Raw genomic sequence first — 19615 nt, 5'->3', positions numbered from 1 at the left:
AAAGGGAAGAGGAGAGCTGATGTAAACATAGTTTAGAGTGCTGAAGGAGCAGCCAAAACCAACTGAAAACCAGTTCACCCTCAGAGTACAGCTCCAAACCAGCATCTGTGAAAAAGCAGACTCCACGGCGTTAACTTCAACAGCCACAGCAGAAAATACATACTTCATTAGATTTTAAACAATTGATTGATAAAGTGAATCCTTAAAGGTCCCATATCATGCAAAATCGACTTTCCAGAGCTTTTCTTACAGTGCTATTGGTATATCCTTTTCCTCGGATGAACAGATGGACGGGGCCTACCCCATCAATGCCTCATCAGTGTTTAGTGCCGCGGCAAACTTTCCTGTTTCAGCCAGTTTCAACCCCCCCTCCCGGCTCCGCGCCGAATCTCAAACCAAGTCGTTTGCATCTCCGGGTTTGTGAGCGAGGTCCTAGGTATGGGTGATATTTCATAACTATTATGTTATAGGTGTTGCACAACACTTATTATTATCAAACATACCCTTAGGGTAGAGTATGAAACGGGGAAAATGGCATGATTTGGGATCTTTAAGAGCATTTACAGCTCGTCATAAAAGTCTCGGTCACTTTTAAACTTTATTCAGACAGAAGTGTGTAACCCTTGTCATTAAAGTGTTTCTTCTGCCTTTTTTTGGAGACACAATTAATGTTGACCAGGTTTACACATGAGTGCTTTAAAACCATCTCTAGTCAGCTATGTTGGTGGAACGGAACTGAGGACTTGATTAGTCTAGATTGCCCGAATAAGCCAGGCTTTGGCTTTATCTCACTTCATGGAATACCCCTAAGAATAAAAAAGTATTGGGAAAACTACAACTCAAGGAAGAGTAACTTCTGTCTAGACATAACATGTTTTTTTTATTTTACATTAATGTAGCCTAATTGGAAGGACAAAACATAAAATAAAAAGGAAATTACTACACTATACAATATATTACTCATGTACGAGGAAAAGTATGTTCTGTGATAAGTAAAATGTACAGAAGAGTAGTACCCATGTTTGATAGCAGTCCTGTCCCTGTGTTGCAGACGTGTGAGCTTGGGGCCAGATGTCCGCGGGTGGAGTGTCCACTCACCGACATAAACAACACTGTGTCCATCACTGTGAGAGCACACCTCTGGAACTCCACTTTCCTGGAGGTACCTGTCTTTACCACATACTGTGAGGCTTTGGAAGTGCTTTCTATCTTATATCTTGGTTTTTCACAGGACTTTATGGATGCACACTCAGTGACAATTGTTGGAAGAGCAACTCTGCAGCTACAAACGGACCAACCTTCTGTGAACATGAAGCCACAGAGTGTACAGGTACGGCGCCCCCTACCTGTCACATCATATCCACTTATTACTTTCAAGAATATATTTTCATTTACACAGCCATTAAGTAGATTCTGATAAGTAAAAATGCACTCTCAATTTTGACCAGCAGGTGGAGCGTCTCAATGGAGATGTTCTTGCTTTGGCTGAAATTCCCCAACGTACACCACATAAACAGTGTTACATGTACAGTAAGGGTACTTGTTTGAAGTACAGATTTACTTCAAATTAATTATTTTAGCTTCTAAATATGTCATGAGTTATTCATTTTTAGGTCGTACTATGACCTGAATAGTCACAATTATCGATTAACAGAATAATATTGACAACCCTACTCTGGAGATTGATACATTTAATGCCATACCATGGAACATTTCAGGCAAAGTAATAACTTCTCCATGGGCACCAGAAGGTGGAAAACCCTCCATTAGAAAAGTTATATGTTCTCCAATCATAATTAATTCAACTAAGTTTACTATAACAAATAGCAGCAGTCGCCTCACAGGGCTTCAACCATAAAGAAGTGGTGAAGAATGAACCAGCAAAGGGCAGCAAAGTTGAACAGTAAAGAAGAAGTAAAGAACAGTATTATAGTGGGCGTGAGTCTGACAAGATTTTGATCAGACAATCGACTCCCTGTAGTTCGTGCTAATTCATAAACATTGTGCATTATGGTAATAGTGCCCTATATCTGCCTTGGAATAAGATGGCTGTTCTCTAAACTGCAGAATGTAAAACTATAGACTAAGTAAGACAAAAAGTAATGAAATGCTTTAACTTTACCAACTCACTCACTCTAGGCCCACCATTTAGAAGTAAACATGTTGTGTTAAATCCACTGTATGTCAGTTCTCAGTGACTGTCTTCCCGGACCTGTCCCTCCCTGTGGGTTCCAACGCTCCTCTGGGGGTCCTGCTGCTATCTGCTGTGGGCGGGGTCTTGCTCCTGGCGCTCATCTGCTTGTTGCTTTGGAAGGTTTGTATGCGTTACATGTTTGTATGGGTGACCTGTGTCTGTCTCCATAGTTTCCTTCTGATCCCTTATTCAAAACACACAAAATGTCACCTGGAGCTGGAGGTTGTTCATTTAAGGTGGTAATTCTGTTTTATATCAGCAAATAGACATTAGGTCAAATTAGGTTTGGTAAAGATACTGCAACGGAGCTGCAGTGCTAAGTGCACCTGCCCAGGATCCTGGCTCACTCCTTATATACAGTAGATATGTACTTTTACCAACAGTTTAAATTTAGAATCAGAATAACTTGTATTGCCTTTGTCAGGGAACACAATTCACAAACTAGAAAAAAGAAAGAAAGAGAGATCTCAATCTCAGTGTTTTCTCACCTGGTTAAATAAAGGTTAATAAACCTATATTAATAACTTGGACTAGTAGTAATACAAACACTAGATGCTCTGCAATGGCAGAAGGTACACATTTTTGGCTGCAAATCCTCAAAAATTACCAGAAACTATCGAAGAAAATGGCTAGAGAATAAAAACTACATGAACAAGAAAATCTAAAAGTACTAAACCATTTTTAGAAATACTATTAAACTGTAAGAGAACACAGCAATATAAAAAATAATATAAAACTCGAAAAAAAAACCACACCGCCGCAACGCAAGAGGAGGGGCACACACGCACCCCAATCTTCCTAATTTATTACACCTACTGCTGAATCTGTGGCGCTATCGCGTCTTCTCTCCTTTGCTTTACAAATTGGGGCATTATTGTGTACATCTGGGCAAATTGAGACAGTAGTACTTAAAATAAAAAATGTTGATGCCCCACTCCTAAAAATGAGTCTCACCATATTTTAGGTTAACCGGGCTAACGCCCTAGAGAGAGTTGATAAATGTATAAACATTTTGTGATTTTCCCATTGGAATAACATGGGAGTTTTCTGTCATTGCTACGGCTACGCCGTAAGAAATATGGCATGGATCTCATTGACTTTTGTGTTCGGTATGCAAAAATATAACTTTGTGTAAAATTTCAAAACATTTTGAAAAACAAACGTTTTTCGCTCCCAAAATGTCATTTTGTTTTTGGCACTGGTTGCGTTCCCACTTGATCAGTTTAGTCCGGACTAAACTGGTCCGGCTCAGTTGGCGGCCATCTTTAGACCGGATCAATTGACTGTGTGTCCCGGCAATTACACTCCGCCGCCTAACGGACACTCAATTGCCGGTCTGGCTCCTGGCTGGTCCCACTCGCTTCGGAGCGAAACCGGGGCCGATCTCGCTTCTCGGCTGGGGCGAGTGGAGCGGCTCTAATCCGGCAATTTCACTAGTGAGAACAAGTTGGAGCAAACTGATCCTGGGCGGCCCCGGACTAAAATGCAAGTGGGAACGCAGTTTATTGCACCAAATTAAGTTGTTTTACTTCAAGTAGGTTTATGGCAAAGGGTTTTTTGAATCCACCGCACAGAAACCGTGAAAGGTATCGAAATAATTTTGTTGGAGCAGTTGGACTTAGTTTAGACCTGGTCTAACTTTGGGCTTGTGTCTGGATTTGGTTAGGACCTGGTCCCTAGTCTGGACTCTGTTTGGGCCTGGTTCAGACTAGGTCGATATTTGGTCCCAAGTCTGTACTAGGTTTAGACCTCGTCGGGACCTGGTTCGGACCCTGGTCAGGACTTTGTTTGACTTCATCTGGACCTGTGGTGGACTTTGTCTGAACCTTGTTTTGACCATATTATTTGGTCTCTCTCTCTTTCTCACACACTGCGTTGCCGTGGATACTCGCACACACCAAGGGGAGAACAGGAGGGGCTGAGCGAGGGTGCTGCGTTGATGGAGACGACATACAGGCTGATCACAATCACTCACAAAGAACAGGCATCTGAAAGCTATCAACACTGTGGTACTAACAAACTAACCAACTAACTACTACATAGTACAACAAATATTGAATACACAGCAAGTGCTAGGATTACTAGAATTCTAAAAGTAAAAAAAAAAAAAAACTACAAACCTTAAAATATCTGAAATAAGCATTGTAGATCCTATTTGTAATTGTTTTCGTTAATGGGTTGTTGCAATACCTGTTTTGGTCACATGACTATGCTGTTTGCCTTATGTGAGCGTTAAAAGGATATGCTTTTCCTCTCGTTGTTGTTTTTGGTTCAGTTATTGCTGAACTATCTTGGTAAGTATTAAATATTGTTTATTCAGTCGATGTAACAGTGGACTGTATTTTGTCTTCAGGATTCAGTTCAATTCAAGAGATTGTGATTGTCATATTAAACAGTTAAATTAAATTTAGAGCATATCAAACAGTCCATAGTTTTGCTGTAAAGTGCACTACAAAGGTGCAAAATCCCATACAATAAACCTCCATAAATAACAACTGTGTAAAGCCACATGTTATAGACAGTAACAGTCTGAGCAGCAGCATTAAGGGCATAACAACGTAAAGGGCTGGATGTAGTGGACTCTCTTCAAACAACAGGTGGCATAGATGGTACTGATCTCTGGGATGAGTCGTCCCAATGATTCTCCCAGCTTTTTTTTTACCACCCGTTGGAGTTCCTGCTGATCAGCCTTAGTGTAGCTGTAGAACCACACATAAAAAATCTGTGCGTCAAAACACTGTCGATGGCACAGTTGTAGAAGTTCACCATCAGTTCCTCAGATAGTAAAGGCATTGTTGGGCCTTTCCCACAGCTGAAGCAGTGTGCATTCCCCAGGATAGGTCCTCAGTCACGGTCACCTCTAGAATCTTAAAGTCGGTTACCCTTTCTACCACCTCCACGCCATTAGAGAGCAGTTGATGGTTGTTTTGTAATTTTACAATTTTATTTAACGATAATCTCCTTGGTCTTCTTGATGTTCAGGATCAAGGTTATTGCAGCGGCACCATGACGCTCATTCTTGTTGTTAATGAGTCAGAGCGCGATGGTTGAGGGACCTCATTATCAGGCTGCGTGGTGAGTCTGCGTCTCTTCTTCTCTGATCGAGCTGATGTGTCCTTTCCATAGTGATGCGGAGGACTGCAATTCAAGTCCCAAATACAAGGAATAGCCAGGGTTAGCTTGGGAGGCTAGTTTTCATGGAGATTGTAATCTGTAATCTTAGATTGTTTGGATTTTTGGTTTAGTCATCTCTCAAAGTGTCTTCCGTGAAATGGAGACTTTAGGGCCTGCTGCAATGTAACAAATCCAAGGACAATTTTTTCACCGTCAGTTTTAGGCAAGATTTTTTTTATTACGGCTATATATATATTTTGGCCTATATAATGAAAATAGGCTGTTTTACAGGCTTGATTTATAATGCATTTTGAACGAGAGTTCTTGGTCAAATAAGACTACTTACAGTAGAACTGGAGGCCACACTGACATTGTCCAGTGTGACCATCTGGTCAGATAGTGTCACTTTTGTTTAGAGCACAGGTCTCCAATTATATTTTCCAGGGGGCCAGATTTTTTGGGGGGCTAAGGCCGGACTGCAAAATCACACCACAATTTTATGTTTTATCTCTATTAGATCCACAAACAACTCTTAGTGGCACAATTCAACATCAGAAATCTACATAGGACTTTACTTTCAGAGAAGTCAAAATATCATGTCAATATTACATAACTAAAAACAGGACAAAAAAACAGAAACTAAAACCCAGTGTTTACCAGAAACCTGACTCGACTAGTGCAAAGCAGACCTAAGACAAGACCAGGGTTAAACCAAGACTAAACAAACCAGATCTACCAGAAAAAAAACATGGATAAACTATAAAGCAGGACTAAAGCAGGACTAAAGCAGGTCTAAAGCAGGACTAAAGCAGGACTAAAGCAGGACTAAAGCAGGACTAAAGAAGGACTAAAGCAGGACTAGAGCAGGACTAGAGCAGGACTAAAGCAGGTCTAAAGAAGGACTAAAGCAGGACTAAAGCGGGTCTAAAGCGGGACTAAAGCGGGACTAAAGCGGGACTAAAGCAGGTCTAAAGCAGGACTAAAGCAGGACTAAAGCGGGACTAAAGCAGGTCTAAAGCAGGACTAAAGCAGGTTTAAAGCAGGACTAAAGAAGGTCTAAAGAAGGACTAAAGCAGGACTAAAGCAGGACTAAAGAAGGTCTAAAGAAGGACTAAAGCAGGTCTAAAGCAGGTCTAAAGCAGGACTAAAGCAGGTCTAAAGAAGGACTAAAGCAGGTCTAAAGCAGGACTAAAGCAGGTCTAAAGAAGGACTAAAGCAGGTCTAAAGAAGGACTAAAGCAGGTCTAAAGCAGGTCTAAATCACCGGCTCCACCACGAGCGGCACGCACCGCCACGAGCCGCACGCGGCTCCGCTTCTCTTCCGCTGCACCGGCGTTTCGACGCCCGAACACCGGCTCCGCGCTCCCGCACCCGCCGCCCCGGAGGTCTGTACCTGGGCGAAGGTGTGGCCCCAGCCCGCCACAGGAGCAGACACGGAGAGCGGGGCACCGGCTCCACCCGGCGAAAAGCAGCCCCATACAACCAAGGTACAGCCCCGTTTCTCTGCTTTCCCCGCTCCACAGACGGGAGCGATCTGGTCACAAAACTGGACTCAAATGCGTCTTGATTGGGCTAGAGCAACGCCGGCGTCTGGTATGTGGACTGCCGCTTCTGTCCCAACGTCTTTGTTTTGTTAAGTCGTTTCCAATGTTTTGTTTTGTTCCCGCGTCTCTGTGTTGTCTTCTGTCTACATCCCTGTTCCTTCACTTCATCGGACATTACTGCACCGTCCATCGCTCATCTCCTCCCTCACTCCTGGACTATCTACTGCCCTAGCCGCCAGCTAACAGCTGGCTTAACACCTGCTGAGGTCCGTCATGGTATTGCGGGGCCTCCCTGCTGTGCAGACAAGGTCTGGGGCAACCAACGCCACTCACTCCACCAGCTTCAACACCCGGTCCACTGCTGCTTTTTCACAACTCTCTGCCCACCAGCTTCTAGTTAACCAGCTTCTAGCCACCGCCAACATTCTAACTGGATTACTCTCATCTGCTGCTACGTTCCATCTCCTCCTCGGACTATCACTCCCGCGCCTCCAGGCCACCGCTCCACCAACTTCTCGCCTACTCACCTACACTGCTGCTGACCTTCACCTCCTCAACCATAACCACCGTCTCCCAGCTGCTGCTGCCTCTGCAGCTAGCTCAGCTGGGATCCTTCGCCGGCCCAGCTACATCCACAGGGGCTCTGGTCTCTCCCATAACCAACACTCCAACGACGGCTCACCTATCCCCTCACTCTGGACTAGTTTTCGCCCCCCCCCTCACCCCCACCTGCCGCACTGCCAACCTCAGCAACCTCCGCCCCCCCACCCCTGCGCCCCCATCCATCTCCGCGCCCCCATCCATCTCCGCGCCCCCATCCATCTCCCTTGCACTGCTGAACTGCCGCTCCCTCGCCAACAAATCACCTGTTATATCTGAACTGCTACTGGACAATAACATTGATCTGCTTCTCCTCTGTGAAACATGGCAACAGCCCCTGGACTTCTATGCTCTCAACCAAGCCACTCCCTCCAACTACACTTACACTGCCAAACCCCGCCTCTCCGGGCGTGGGGGAGGTCTTGCTGTTATTCATAAAAAATCTACATCCATCACTGAACTGAACCTCAACCTTCCATCCATCTCATCATTTGAATACCTCGCCTTCTCCCTCCCCAACTCCATCACCGCTATCCTGATCTATCGTCCCCCAAAGCCCCACCCCTCTTTCCTCACTGAATTGTCCGAACTCCTCACCATCGCATCCTCTCTCTCTGCCCGCCTCCTACTCACTGGTGACTTCAACATCCACATTGACTGCCCCAACGCCCCACTGACATCCGACTTCCTCTCTCTCCTGGACTGCTTCCATCTCACCCAACATATTGACTTCCCCACCCATACCAAAGGCCACACTCTGGACCTAGTCTGTTCCTCTCTCCTACCCATATCTAAGCCCCACCCCCTCCCCTTCCCACTCTCTGATCATCTCTGCATCCTTTTCTCCGCCCCCCTACCCTCGCCCCACAACCCCAAAAAACGCACCATCACCTACCGCAATATCAAGTCAGTCAACCCCCTCACGCTCTCCCAGCTCATATCCTCTGCTTTCCCCCCTGACTCCCCCCCTCTTCCCCCGACAACTATGCTGTCATGCTCAACACCACCCTCTCCGACTCCCTTGACTCCCTAGCCCCCTGGAAAACCTCCTCCGTCTCATACATCAACCCCGCCCCCTGGTACACCCCTGAACTCCGCACCATGAAGCAGACTGGCCGCCAACTTGAACGACTCCTCAAAAGAACCCGCCTCACCGTCCACGCCGAAGCTTTCAAATTACACATCTCCACCGTGACGCTCTCCAAGCCGCCAAATCTGCCCACCTCTCCACCCTCATCAACAGCTCCCACCGGAGCCCTCGCACCCTGTTCTCCACCGTCAACAAGCTGCTCCAGCCACCGGACATCACTCCACCCTCCTCCCCTGACCTCTGCAACTCTTTCCTCCTTGCCTTCAATGACAAAATTTCCAAAATCAACAGCTCCATGACTGCCGTCTCCATTAACTCCATCACCACCCCCCCCCCCCCCCTGCCTGCCCCCCCCCCCCTCTCCCTGACCACCCACCCTTACCTCCCCTCACCACCTTCTCCTCTGTTAATTCCTCTCATATCATAGACCTCATCACCGCTTCCAAAACCACCACCTGCTCTCTCGACCCCCTCCCAACGACTCTAACCAAGGCCTGCCTCCCTGCTCTCATCCCCCATCTCACCACCCTCTTCAACCAGTCTTTATCCCTCGGCCATGTTCCTTCCATCTACAAACTGGCCTCCATCACCCCCATCCTCAAAAAACCCACCCTCGACTCCGCCAACCTCTCCAACTACCGCCCCATCTCCAACCTGCCGTTCCTCTCAAAAACGCTGGAACGCATCGTCGCCGCCCAACTTCACACCCACCTCCAGTCAAACAACCTCTATGAACCCCTCCAATCTGGCTTCCGCCCACTTCACAGCACTGAAACAGCCCTGGTCAAAGTACTCAACGATCTCCTCACCTCTGCAGACTCCGGGGCCCTCAACATCCTGTTACTACTAGACCTCAGCGCAGCCTTTGACACTATAAACCATTCCATCCTCCTACAAAGGCTGCGCCAACTGGGTGTTGAGGGCTCTGCACTTGACTGGCTCACATCCTACCTCACCAACAGGCAAGAGTTCATTTCCCTCTCCGGTCACTCATCCACCCTCTCCCCAGTAACGCAAGGGTCCCCCAGGGCTCAGTCCTCGGCCCCCTCCTCTTCATCTGCTACATCTTCCCCCTTGGTCACATCCTCCGCCAACTCAACCTGGACTTTCACTGCTACGCTGATGACACCCAGATATACCTCACCACCAAATCCACCCAAAACCCTCTCCTCAGCCACATCGAAGCCTGCATCTCTACAATAAAATCATGGCTCACTCTCAACTTCCTCAAACTGAACAGTGACAAAACAGAGCTCCTCCTCACCAAATCCACTCTCAATAAAACTGGTCCCTTTTCACTCAGCATCGACACCTTGACCATCACCCCCTCTACCCCGGTACGCAATCTTGGTGTCATCATGGACCCCACCCTCTCCTTCACTCCCCATGTCAGCCACATCGTCAAGACCTCATACTTCCACCTCCGCTGCATCGCCAAAATCCGACACTGCCTCACCCTCCCCGCTGCTGAATCCCTCATCCATGCCTTCATCTCCTCCCGCCTTGACTACTGCAACTCCCTCCTCACTGGCACCTCCTCCCATTCCCTCCATAGACTCCAAATGGTCCAAAACTCTGCTGCCCGCCTCCTCACCCACACCCGGTCCCGTGATCACATCACTCCCGTTCTCCGCTCTCTCCATTGGCTCCCCATCAAGCAGCGCATAAACTTTAAAATACTCCTCCTCACCTTCAAAGCTCTTCACCACCTTGCCCCCCCCTACCTGTCTGACCTCCTCATCCCCCACCGCCCCTCCCGAGCTCTCCGATCCTCCTCCTCTCTCACCCTGACTGCACCAACATCCCGACTCAAAACTTTTGGTGACAGAGCATTCTCCCTAACAGCACCCCGACTCTGGAACTCCCTCCCCCAACCTGTCCGCCACTCTCCCTCACTCACAACATTCAAATCCCGCCTAAAAACATACCTCTTCACCCAAGCCTATGACCTCCCCTACCCCTAGCCTCCTCTACCCCATTGCCTACTCTTCTACCCCCTGTTACATCCCCATCTTTTTCTCTCTACTTCTTCTGTCTTGTTCATTTTATCTGTATATTAATGTGTATTGTACGTGTTGTCCCCCCCTGTCTGTAAATACCCTCCCCTTTTTTTATTATGTTCAGCGTCTTTGGGTCACTGAAAAGCGCTATACAAATAAAAGTTATTATTATTATTATTATTATTAAAGCAGGACTAAAGAAGGACTAAAGCAGGTCTAAAGCAGGTCTAAAGCAGGACTAAAGCAGGACTAAAGAAGGTCTAAAGCAGGTCTAAAGCAGGTCTAAAGAAGGACTAAAGCAGGTCTAAAGCAGGACTAAAGCAGGTCTAAAGCAGGTCTAAAGAAGGTCTAAAGAAGGACTAAAGCAGGACTAAAGCAGGTCTAAAGCAGGGCTAAAGGATGTCTAAAGAAGGACTAAAGCAGGTCTAAAGCAGGACTAAAGCAGGTCTAAAGAAGGTCTAAAGAAGGACTAAAGCAGGTCTAAAGCAGGACTAAAGCAGAACTATTATAACTATTACGATCTGTCACATATTCACAGAGAAATGAACTTATGAATTTAGACGCGCCTAAAACAAAAGTGCACATGTCCCAGGACAGGACCGTGGTCCATCTTTAATAACCCGACAGGTGGGACAACCTGCACATTACGCACAACTGTCTGACGTAGCATGCACTCCTGCAGCCTTTCAATCCAACGAGGAAGCCCGGAAACACGCTGTCCTCCGGTGCCACGGCGCGTAAAGTTCCTCGTTGTCGAGCTGAAATCCAAACACGTGGATCACACGGTCCTTACGCATGTTACATTTACACCAAATCATCAATGAAGCTGTTATTCACTGTGTCTGCAGCATCACATGTTCCTGCTTTGACAGAACATAGCACCGCACCGCAAAAGCGCCACATTTGAAAATATATATATATATATAATTTAATTATGTGGAGACATCCCCCGGGATTTCCACCTATGAATGTGTTTATTGTACATGTATAAAATACAACACAAACGAGCATCCCAGAACGCTTTGCTTCTTGGTCTGGGTTTTCAATTGTTTGTTGTGTATTGCAAAGTGCACCCTGACTGAGAACTCTTTACAACGAGAGGGTTAGGGTTAGGGTTAAAACACGTTGAACTAGTGGTCAGTGTGTGCCATCACAGATTAACGTGCGGGCCAGTCCAAATCGTCTCGCAGGCCGAATGTGGCCCGCGGTCCGCCTTTTGGAGACCAGTGGTTTAGATCAATGACCCCTGTTCATTTTGATGGAATTTGTTCAGGGTTAAGAAGCAGATAATCGAGTCTGTCTACTTGATCAGTCTGATAACGTTTAATTGATAAGTGTGCATGTGGAATTTAATGCCATGCTCTTACCCAACAGTAGCATAAAAGTATGAACAGAATTAGACTGAACTCAGTAGGTCACATCAGAACAAAGTTAGGAGCTCTGTTTCACATTAAAAAAACGGGTGAAAAGGGCTGTCCCCTGACACCTACATCTTATTCTAGCCTCTGCATTTCAAAGGCTGATAACACAAATACTGCATAAAATGTGTCATTTAAGAAAAGCTCCCCTTTGTCCTCAGTGTGGCTTCTTTGATCGCCATGGACCATGGCCGGCTACTCTACACCAGGGCACCGTGAGCACCAGGGCAGCCCGGCACAGTTGCACCGACGCTGATGGCTTCCTGATCGAACACTGCCCCCCGGTGGCGAAGAACTCAGAGAGGAAGAAACACTTGGTTACCACCTTCTCACAGTGACATTCGAAGCTCCACCAGACAACAGTGTCTTCAACCACTCCAGAGATGCACCACCCATGTCACGATGTCTTCAACCACTCCAGAGATGCACCACCCATGCCACGATGTCTTCAACCACTCCAGAGATGCACCACCCATGCCACGATGTCTTCAACCACTCCAGAGATGCACCACCCATGCCACGATGTCCTCAACCATTCCAGAGATGCACCACCCATGTCACGATGTCTTAAACCACTCCAGAGATGCACCACCCATGTCACGATGTCTTCAACCACTCCAGAGATGCACCACCCATGTCACGATGTCTTCAACCACTCCAGAGATGCACCACCCATGCCACGATGTCCTCAACCATTCCAGAGATGCACCACCCATGTCACGATGTCTTCAACCACTCCAGAGATGCACCACCCATGTCACGATGTCTTCAACCATTCCAGAGATGCACCACCCATGCCATGGTGTCTTTAACCATACCAAAGATGCACCACCCATGCCATGGTGTCTTTAACCATTCCAGAGATGCACCACCCACGCCATGGTGTCTTTAACCATTCCAGAGATGCACCACCCACGCCATGGTGTCTTTAACCATTCCAGAGATGCACCACCCATGCCATGGTGTCTTTAACCATTCCAGAGATGCACCACCCATGCCATGGTGTCTTTAACCATTCCAGAGATGCACCACCCATGCCATGGTGTCTTTAACCATACCAGAGATGCACCACCCATGCCATGGTGTCTTTAACCATACCAGAGATGCACCACCCATGCCATGGTGTCTTTAACCATTCCAGAGATGCACCACCCATGCCATGGTGTCTTTAACCATTCCAGAGATGCACCACCCATGCCATGGTGTCTTTAACCATTCCAGAGATGTACCACCCACGCCATGGTGTCTTTAACCATACCAGAGATGCACCACCCATGCCATGGTGTCTTTAACCATTCCAGAGATGCACCACCCATGCCATGGTGTCTTTAACCATTCCAGAGATGCACCACCCACGCCATGGTGTCTTTAACCATTCCAGAGATGTACCACCCACGCCTTTCTTCTTGTGATTTTACAATGGTTTATTAGGCACGTTTTGACAGGTTCACTTTGGAGCAGATCAGGAAAGTGTCTCCACACGTGCTCGTCTATTTAAGGGGTCCAAAGTTGACCCTGAGACGTACCCAGAAATGTTTTGAGCAAGATGACTGGACAAGAGAAAATAATAATTTCTCACCAAATGCTGACCTGATTTTGTGATAAACTGCCATATTTCCACTGATACTAACTTATATGTTGAGCCATGTGCATGTTAGCAACAGCTCACTTAAAGGCCCAAAATATTATATTTATAATTCATCTAACAGTATCAAACCCTATGCATCACATATAGACATTAAAACATGGCGTAGAGGCATCAAGAAGTGAAATAAATGCTGGGGACAAACTAGAAGTTGTGCTTTAGTTACGTCTCACAGCAGCACTAACTTGGAATTACTAAATATCTTATTATTTGCTGAGATAAAAAGAGATACATTTCTGCTATGATTAAAAAGTATAATTCAGGAACAATTTAGATGTTATTATTAGAAAAGGTTTGTGTGCTCATCCCTGCCCCACAGTACTGAGCCAGGCCCTGAACATGGAAACATTCTGCCAGTTAATAGAACCATTCCAAGGTGCTCCAAAGTGAACCAGTCCGGGGGGTTCGAGCCAGTTGAAACGTGGCTATTATGTCCCTTTGTGAGTTTCCTTGCCTCCTGCAGCGAGGAAAATAAGTATTTGAACATCAAAGGCAAGTTCTCCCATTTAGAAATGATGGAGGGTTCATCGTAGGTGCATTTCCCCTGTGAGAGACCGAATCTAAAAAAACTGAATCCTGAAATCACATTGTATACGTTTTTTATAATTTATTTATATGTTTGCATTAAATAAGTTTTTGAAGCAATGTTAATATTTGGTACAGAAGCCTTTGTTTACAGTTCCAGAGGTCAAACATTTCCTGTTGTTCTTGACCAGGTTTGCTCACACTGCAGCAGGGACTTTGGCCACTCCTCCACACAGATCTTCTCTAGATCTGTCAGGTTTCAGGGCTGTCGCTGAGCAACACAGAGTTTCAGCTCCCTCCAAAGATTTTCTATTGGACTTAGGTCTGAAGACTGGCTCGGTCACTCCAGAACCTTGATATGCTTCTTATGGAGCCACTCCTTGGTTCTCCTGGCCGTGTGCTTCAGGTCATTGTCTTGTTGGAAGCCACAATGCTCTGACTGAGAGAAGGAGGTTGTTGCCCAAAATACATGGCCCCATTCATTCACTCCTTAAGTCAGTGCAGTCGTCCTGTCCCCTGTGCAGAAAAGCACCCCCAAAGCATGATGTTTCCACCCCCAAAGCATGATGTTTCCACCCCCAAAGCATGATGTTTCCTCCCCCAAAGCATGATGTTTCCTCCCCCAAAGCATGATGTTTCCACCCCCAAAGCATGATTTTTCCACCCCCAAAGCATGATGTTTCCACCCCCAAAGCATGATGTTTCCACCCCCAAAGCATGATGTTTCCTCCCCTAAAGCATGATGTTTCTACCCCCAAAGCATGATGTTTCCTTCCCCAAAGCATGATGTTTCCTCCTCCAAAGCATGATGTTTCCACCCCCAAAGCATGATGTTTCCTCCCCCAAAGCATGATGTTTCCTTCCCCAAAGCATGATGTTTCCTCCCCCAAAGCATGATGTTTCCACCCCCAAAGCATGATGTTTCCTCCTCCAAAGCATGATGTTTCCTCCCCCAAAGTATGATGTTTCCACCCCCGAAGCATGATGTTTCCACCCCCAAAGCATGATGTTTCCTCCCCTAAAGCATGATGTTTCCACCCCCAAAGCATGATGTTTCCTTTCCCAAAGCATGATGTTTCCTCCCCCAAAGCATGATGTTTCCACCCCCAAAGCATGATGTTTCCACCCCCAAAGCATGATGTTTCCTAAAGCATCCCAAAGCATGATGTTGCTCTAAAGCATGATGTTTCCACCCCCAAAGCATGATGTTTCCGCCCCCAAAGCATGATGTTTCCTCCCCCAAAGCATGATGTTTCCGCCCCTAAAGCGTGATGTTTCCACCCCCAAAGCATGATGTTTCCTCCCCCAAAGCATGATGTTTCCACAGAGGGGATGGTGTTCTTGGGATGGTCCTCATCCTTCTTCTTCCTCCAAACACGGCGAGTGGAGTTTATACCAAACAGTTCTATTTTGGTCTCCTCTGACCACATGACTTTCTCCTCTGGATCATCCAGATGGTCATTGGTAAACTTCAGACGGGCCTGGACATGTGCTGACTTAAGCTTCTGTGCAATGCATGATTTTAAACCATGACGACGCAGTGTATTACCGATCCTGGGGTCCCTCTTCAGGTTATTGACTATCTTCTCCCATGTAGTTCTGGGCTGATTCAGCACCTTTCTCATCATCATTGAGACCCCACGAGGTGAGACCTTGCATGGAGCCTCAATCCGAGAGATTGACATCTTTAGCCTCTGCCATTTTGCTCCAACAGTTTTTTTTCACCAAGATGCTTGGCAATTGCTCTGAGCCCTTTCCAGCCTTGTGGAGGTCTAAAAAAAAATTCTCTGGTTTATTTGACAGCTCTTTGGTCTAATTTAGATTAACACGTGGAATGGAGGTGGACTTTTTAAAGGCCGACTAACAGGTCGTTGAGAGCCACAATTCTTGCTGATTGGTAGGTGTTCAAATACGATAACTCTCACAGTGGAAATGCACCTACAATGAACATTTCAGACTCCTCCTTAATTTCTAAGTTGCAGAACTTGTAAGATTGCAGGGTGTTCAAATACTTCTTTTCCTCACTGTATAGTGTACTGTTGTTTACGGTAATGTGAACTGACTGTGAGTCGTGTTAGCAGGTTTGTGAGAGCGGTAGTGGTCTCTGTGTTTCGATGGTCGTGTTTGTGGTCTTGGACCAAAGATAAGTGTTTTTGTGGTCAGTCTGTAACCCCAGTAGTGTCTGTGGTGAAGATCTGTGGTGCTTTTACTCTGATCCGATTACCTCTACGTATCAGTTTCTTATTGTGATCATGTTAGTATGGACTAACCGTGACCACTGTGTGTTGTTTGTATTTGCCTGTGATTCTTCTCAATAATATAATATTTTTTTCACGGAACCAAGCTTGGACTGAGCATTTTTCTCCCAAAACAATGAAGAATGTATTTTTACTCCACAACTAAATCAAGTTTGTTGTGCCTTTTATACAGCTGTCTCTTGGACAGGAAACTCAATCACACTCTAATTGCAAAATCCTTGGTTAAAAAAAGGTTTGGATCAGGGCTGTCCAAACTTTCATTTAGGGCCACATATTGAAACATTCATCTAGCAGAGAGCCACAGACCAGTGGACCATGAATTATCAAAACATATGCTAATTGCTAAGGTTTTAAAGGGCAACCGCACCTTAATTCTGTTCCGGAAGCGTACCATCTGGTGTGTCTCACCCCAAAATGTTAGTTATGGATATGGAAGAGTGTAGAGGATTTTAATCTGCTTCTCTATTTCATTGTTGCCCAGCGAGGCCATTGCTGTTGGGATTTTGGGTGTCACAAAAACAAATTGTATTGAATTGAATTGACATAAACATGCTGTAAAATATTATTTCAGGATAATTTGGGCCAATTCACCAGAAAGCCTAAGGATTAAGAAAAATTGGTCAGAGGATTAAATTTGGTCCCTGGGCTAGTGTGGACACCCCTGGTTTAGATAGAACTGATTGAAGATAGAAGCATCAAATCTTAAGTGTTTGTTTAAGCATCTTTTAATAAAAAATAAATAAAAAAGTCTTAAAACACAGCTTTTAAATAAATAAATACATAAATAGATAGATAAATAAATACATATATAAATACATACATAAATACATCCTACTGCTAAGTCTCAATGATTGTAGCACCTTTTTCTGGTGCATTTTGGTGCAGTTCTTCTGCTTTTGGTGTGTTCAAGTGCTATTCTTCTGCTTGCTGTGTGTTCCTGTGCTGTTCTGCTTGTGCTGCATTCACGTGCCTTCTCTCCGTCATTGACACCCCTTGTGGTCGGCGATCTGATGGACGAGACCAGGATGTCGAGGCGGTACAGGTGAATTTTAGTGATGTGATTGATCTTTTGCCATGACGCCAAGCTTCCATTCTGTGGGAAGAAAATGTGTATCAAACTTCAAAAATACATAATTAAAAGATCTTTGGACATCTTGACATTAGTATTGGACACATTTAAATGTCTGTTATAATTATAGAGTCATTGCACCTGAATCTGTTTAAAATGCACTATGTCATCTTGTGTTCATGGAGGTGGAAAAGTTTGATGCCACATTATAGGCAAACTAATAGCATCATGGAGACGAGCACTACCAGGCCAAGTTACAGGTCAGGGTCTTATTTCTAAAGTGCTCGTATAAAGGTGTTACATACATGAAGAGAACTTGGCCATTGAATGTGCCTGAACTATGAACCCTTTGGAGAGGCTTTGGAGATGAACTAGAAAGTGGTCTGCGCTCATGGATACAAATAAATTAATGAGAGAATCCACTCACAGAAAGAAAACATGTTTTTCATGGTATTTTTAATCAATAAAAAACCCTTTAATTCACAAAATGCCAATTTGTTAAGTTTAATGCTATTCCAGGCAAAGCAGTAACATCTCAGTCAGGTGTCAGTATAAGGAACTAGTCCTCCTTTACCTTTGGAGCTACGTTATGGGGTCTTATGGGGAACAACGGGGGAAGCCACGTGTCTCTACAGCTGTATATTAAAAACTACAACATCCACAAACAAATTACAATAAGCTCTTTGAACAAAAAGCTCTGCAATAAACCTCAAAATGTTGTATCTGACTTTAAAATGTTTAACCATGCGTACACCGCCAACAATACTATAAGCACATGCACAGTGGTGGCCCTAAGCAAGATTTTGGCTGTGGCCACCAAATGACAAACACTGGCATTAAATATATGGACAAAACCGAACATAATAAAATGAACATGCAAAATTATCATTAAGAAATGAGGGGTGGCCTGGGGTGGTCTCTAGTGGAGCAGAAACCTCTTCTTCAGCATTTACACTATGGTAATTTTAAATGAAGCATGAAGTAATACTTTATGTAAAGGACGGGTTGGGGGTTCTCCAAAAAAATTTTACCAAATCACATGTCATTTTCTGATGCACTTTGGTAATTTTTTTCTCATACACATTTGAATAGGCAATGCAAAGCATTATAATTCAATCATTATATTTCTGTATATAATTTATTTGACCAGGTCTTATGCTTAAAGATAAGCTGGAGTATTATAGGGGTGCTGCAGACTTGCATACTGTAAACCGACATCTACATTTTAGTGTTTATGTTGGGCATAAAGTTCACACCCACTATGGCACTCACAGACATCACTCTCCTGTGTGCTGACGAGTCCAAACTGTCCCAACTGTGCTCCTGAGGTTCCTATGCTAAAGGAGCTACGAAAGGAAGCATAAAGGCTCCTTTTCCTAACTCAGCCATGACTCAATAGACTATTCAGTTTTTATCATGACGGACAGTGATGTACATCCAGTTTTGGCTTAAGGAGCTTGGAGGTTCCTTACAAATTAGAGGTATTTGGATCCAGCATACATGTACAGTGAAGGAAGGTCATTTGATCTAGGCTGTGTGTTTGAGGGCAGTGGTGGTGTTATTATAGTGTATTCTTATAGTTTGATTACACTTACATTCCTCACGGTGCTGTTCAGAAGCCGATGGTAGTATTTGCTCAGGTCCAAATTCTCTTTCTGATTGGTGGAGACCTAAAATGCACAATAATATGTTTATCATTCAACAGAACTAACTGTAACAGTGAAAGTGACCAATGTGGAGAAGAGGGGCCGGGCTTACACAGGGGCGGAGGCGGGACACCTGGCTGTGCAACGTGGATAGGAAGCCCTCCACATCCCAGCCCACAGAGGAAAGATTTCCATGGCAATACAGGTGGAAGATGTGCTGCAGGCTTTCCTGGACAAAGGCCAGCTGAGTGTCCACCTGGAGACAGACCGACAGGAAATGTGTGAGCTTCAGCGGGGGAGATATCCAAACCCTAACCACAGCAATAAACAATTCATTCTTAAGACATTTCTGTCCCGACGGCTTCATTGCAGTGCGAAATGGGGGAGGGAGAGGAAATAGACATTCGGCAAAAGGTTGAGGGACAGAATTTGACTTGCAACGTTGTGGTGGAAACATTGCTCAATGCACCTTTCCACTGCACCACCGGCGAAGCACACGATCAACTATAAATG

The 19615-nt window shown here is 45.3% G+C and overlaps 1 protein-coding gene across 1 annotated transcript in view; it reads left to right on the top strand.

Annotated features, from left to right (window-relative positions):
- LOC140357838 (integrin alpha-3-like) overlaps positions 1-12456 on the top strand; it is a 175486-nt gene extending 163030 nt beyond the window's left edge. The window contains exons 24-27 of the mRNA XM_072442357.1: positions 1052-1162; positions 1232-1330; positions 2189-2314; positions 12121-12456. Of these exons, the coding sequence (XP_072298458.1) occupies positions 1052-1162; positions 1232-1330; positions 2189-2314; positions 12121-12297 (513 nt within the window). The 3' untranslated portion in view covers positions 12298-12456. The remainder of the gene's footprint in view (positions 1-1051; positions 1163-1231; positions 1331-2188; positions 2315-12120) is intronic.
- The last annotated feature ends 7159 nt before the right edge of the window (positions 12457-19615 follow it).

This window comes from Eucyclogobius newberryi, unplaced genomic scaffold, assembly GCF_026437365.1.
Source record: "Eucyclogobius newberryi isolate DKJ021-1_F unplaced genomic scaffold, fEucNew1.0.hap1 SCAF_13, whole genome shotgun sequence".
Taxonomy (NCBI): domain Eukaryota; kingdom Metazoa; phylum Chordata; class Actinopteri; order Gobiiformes; family Gobiidae; genus Eucyclogobius; species Eucyclogobius newberryi.
This window is presented reverse-complemented; position numbering and strand designations above follow the sequence as displayed.